At 54.6% G+C, this 3,476-nt stretch overlaps 1 protein-coding gene across 1 annotated transcript; it reads right to left on the bottom strand.

Annotated features, from left to right (window-relative positions):
- Window positions 1–1,031: 1,031 nt before the first annotated feature.
- LOC309560849 (uncharacterized protein) lies at window positions 1,032–3,017 on the bottom strand (the record flags this gene model as incomplete). The annotated part of the gene is made up of 2 exons (XM_082264533.1): window positions 2,128–3,017; window positions 1,032–1,231 (listed from the first exon to the last, which is right to left on the bottom strand). Exons 1-2 carry the CDS (start codon window positions 2,750–2,752, stop codon window positions 1,032–1,034), a joined length of 825 nt encoding a protein of 274 aa, XP_082120659.1. The 5' UTR covers window positions 2,753–3,017.
- Window positions 3,018–3,476: the final 459 nt, after the last annotated feature.

Genomic DNA, 3,476 nt, shown 5'->3' with positions numbered 1-3,476 from the left:
GCGTTGTCAATGTCCTCCAGGGAAAAAGTTCCATGAAAAAGTCCGTTCAGCACACCGAAGTGTGTGATGGCAGTCTGTGGAACAAAGTCTCAAAGTTCAGGTTCCAAGGCCCTCAACAGGCTCTGTGCAAATGAGCACTCCCAGAAAACGTGCAAAACAGTTTCCTCATGGATGATACAAAAGGGGCAGTGCCTGTATCTGCACAAGTTTCTGGCATGCATGAATGTCCTGAGAGGCAGTCCCCCCTGGATTGCCATCCACGCCAGATCTTTATGCCTGTTGGTGAGTCCCTTTGAAGAAACATTCCTCCAGTCCACTTTGCAAGTGGCAGAAGGGAGGCCTGGAACAGTCTCAGCAATGTCCGATGCTCTGATCAACTTGTAGATGGTTTTTGGCTTCCACAAGTCGGGCTTGACTCCATGCAGCCCCAGCTCCTTGATGAACTTGAAAGTGTCCAAGTAGTATCAAGGAGTGTCCCAGTTGTAGGGAATGGAACTGTCCCATTTGTCCCATCCAAGGGACCTCCAAAGAGGAAGGAGGAAAAAACGGGACATGGAGTTGCCGCCAGAGTCCGAAGTTCTGTCAACCAAAATCCTGCGGATGCAGTTGCAAGCAAAGAACACCCCCAGTAGCGTTGCAATGTCGGGCACGCCCTTACCGCCCTTGAGGGGTTCCTTGAACATGACTGCTCGCTTCACTCTGTCCATCTTGGAGCCCCAGATGAAGTGGAACAACGCCCTGGTGATGGCCTTACAGGTGTTGACCCGCGGGGGCCAGGCCTGGGCGAGGTACTGCAACACAGGGAGAATTTCGCTGCGGAGTACCAGTGTTTTCCCTTCGATGGTGAGATCTCTGAGGCTCCATAGTCCAAACTTTTGTCTCATCTTGGACAGTCTCTCCTCCCAAGACTTCAGGGCTGCGCCCTCAGCTCCAAACCAAACTCCGAGAATTTTGATGAAGTCCGCCTTGATGCTGAAAGGGATGGATGCAGAAGAAGGCAGGAACCACTTTCCGAAGAGCATGATCTCTGACTACCCGCAGTTGACTTTTGCCCCTGAAGCTTTGCCGAAGTCCTCACAGGTCTGGACGAGCGAGTCGATGGAGCGCTGGTCAGCACAGAACACCGTTACGTCGTCCATGTAGAGTGAGCACTTGACAACCCTTCTGTCCGGTCCCGGTGCGGTGATCCCTTTAATCTCTGGGTTCTGTCGGATGCATTCGGCAAAGAGCTCTATACAGCAAACAAAAAGCAGAGGTGAGAGAGGGCAGCCTTGTCTGACCCCAGAGAGAATAGGGAAAGGGTCAGTTTTCCAGCCATTCACCAACACCGTACTACAAATGTCATGGTACATCACATTCACATACGAACAAAACATGTCCCCAAGACCAAACCTGCGTGAGCTCTGCACATAAACTCATGGGAGACACGGTCAAAGGCCTTTTCCTGGTCAAGACTGACCAGGGCCGCGTGCACACGGCGGCCTCGAATGTACTGGACCGTGTCCCGGACAAGCGCAAGGCTATCCGCAATCCTGCGACCAGGAATGCCACAAGTCTGATCCGGGTGGATGATCTGTCCGATGACAGATTTCAGCCTGTTGGCCAGAACCTTGGCGAGGATTTTGTAGTCCACGTTCAAGAGAGAGATGGGACGCCAGTTTTTCAGATCCCATCTCTCCCCCTTCCGCTTATACAAAATCGTGATCATCCCCTCCCTCAGCGAAGGAGGCATTGTGCCCTCCACCACCATCTCCTCGTACAGCTCGAGCAGGTCCGGGCCAACGAGGTCCCACAGCGCTACATAAAGCTCCGCTGGGAGACCGTCGCAGCCCGGGGTCCTGCCCTGCCTAAAGGATCTGACGGCAGAGTGCAGCTCCTCCAGCGCCAAGGGGGCGTTGATTGCCGACATACCTGCAGGATCAATTTGGTTAGTGATACCTGACATGAACCTGTCGGCCTCAGCCGTGTCTGTTTCTTTCGGGGAGTAGAGGTTGGTGTAGTAGTCGCTGACCACTTGCATCACAGCCTCCTTCCCCTTCTGGAGTGTTCCGGTCTCGTCCCGCAGCTCCAACAAGGGTGTGTGTCCTGAGTGGAGTTTCCTGAAAAAGAAAGAGTTACATTTCTCACCTTTCTCAAGATTCTCCACCTTGGAACGGAAGACGAGGTGCCTGGATTCTTCCTCGAAGTGTCCTTTCAGGCTCTTCCTGGTGTCCTCCAGGTCCTGCCTAACGTCCCAGCCGCAGTGGTGAAGGTCCTGCAGGGACTGCAACTGACGTTGCAGTCTCCTGAGTTCCCTCTTCCTGGCACACACTTGCTGGCGTCCCCTTGCCTGAAAGAAGCTGCGCAGCTTGACTTTCACAAACTCCCAGTAATCGCTTACCTTTCCGAAGAACCTCTTGTCCTCCTTCCAGGTAATGTAGGCCTCCTTGAGTTCCTCCAGCAGTTCCTCATTTTCCAGCAGGGTACCATTCAGCTTCCAGGAGCCCGGACCGGGGGCAAAGCCCTCGCCCAGGTCACCCCGAAAGTGAATGGCCCTGTGGTCAGAGAAAAAGCAGGGGACCATGGAGAACCCGTGGTGTCTGACTGTCTTGGAGGTGAGCACGAAGTCTATCCTGGAACGCACAGATCCATCGGGACGGCACCACGAATAGTTCACGGAACCTTTCCCTATGGATCCCACGGCGTCCTGCAAGGAAGCCTCCGCGATCATCTCCTTGAGCAGCCTAGACGTGGTGTCGAGCTTCGCGTACATGCTGGAGCTGCACCCATCCTCCTCAATCGGACAGTTAAAATCACCGCCGATTACTACTGCTCTGGTGGTGACGAGTTGGGTCCGCAGGGTCTGGAAAAGTTCCAGTCGCTCATTCTTATCTGGGGAGGCGTACACGTTGATGAGCCTAACTGGCTCTCCCGCCCATGAGCCGCCTACGACCAAAAGACGGCCACAGACGAGCTCCTGGACGGAGTCAACTGTGAAACGACCACCCCTGACAAGAATGGCTACCCCTGCAGACTTACAATCGACACCCCCGGACCAGTAGGAGGGACCAAATGTCCACTGGGAGGACAGATGAGTGTACCTCCTCGAGAAGGGTAGGGCACACTCCTGGAGCATGTAGACGTCACTCTGCTGTGTGGAAAGAAAGGTCAGCGCCACCTGTCTTCTAGACGCATCCTTGATGCTCCTAACATTAATGGAAAAGATGGAGATCTCTGCCATCATGTAAAGGAGATGAAGGGCTAGTTAGCAGGTGGGCTGAACTTACCTCCCCTGAGGGGGGGGGGTGGTTCTTCCACTGCCTCTTGCGCCTGTCCGGTGTCCTGGTTCAGGCCGCACTCCTCGAGGACGCTGTCCATCAGGTCTTGGGTGAGGTCAGTCCCTGGGGGGATCATATCCTTACCTTCCTGCATTTCTCCGTCTTCCCCCGCAGACTCAAGGTCCTCGAGGTCCTCCACCACTGGGTCCAGTCCAGCGA

Source organism: Pelophylax lessonae, assembly GCF_965119305.1.
Source record: "Pelophylax lessonae genome assembly, chromosome: 7".
In the NCBI taxonomy this organism is placed as follows: Eukaryota; Metazoa; Chordata; class Amphibia; order Anura; family Ranidae; genus Pelophylax; species Pelophylax lessonae.
This window is presented reverse-complemented; position numbering and strand designations above follow the sequence as displayed.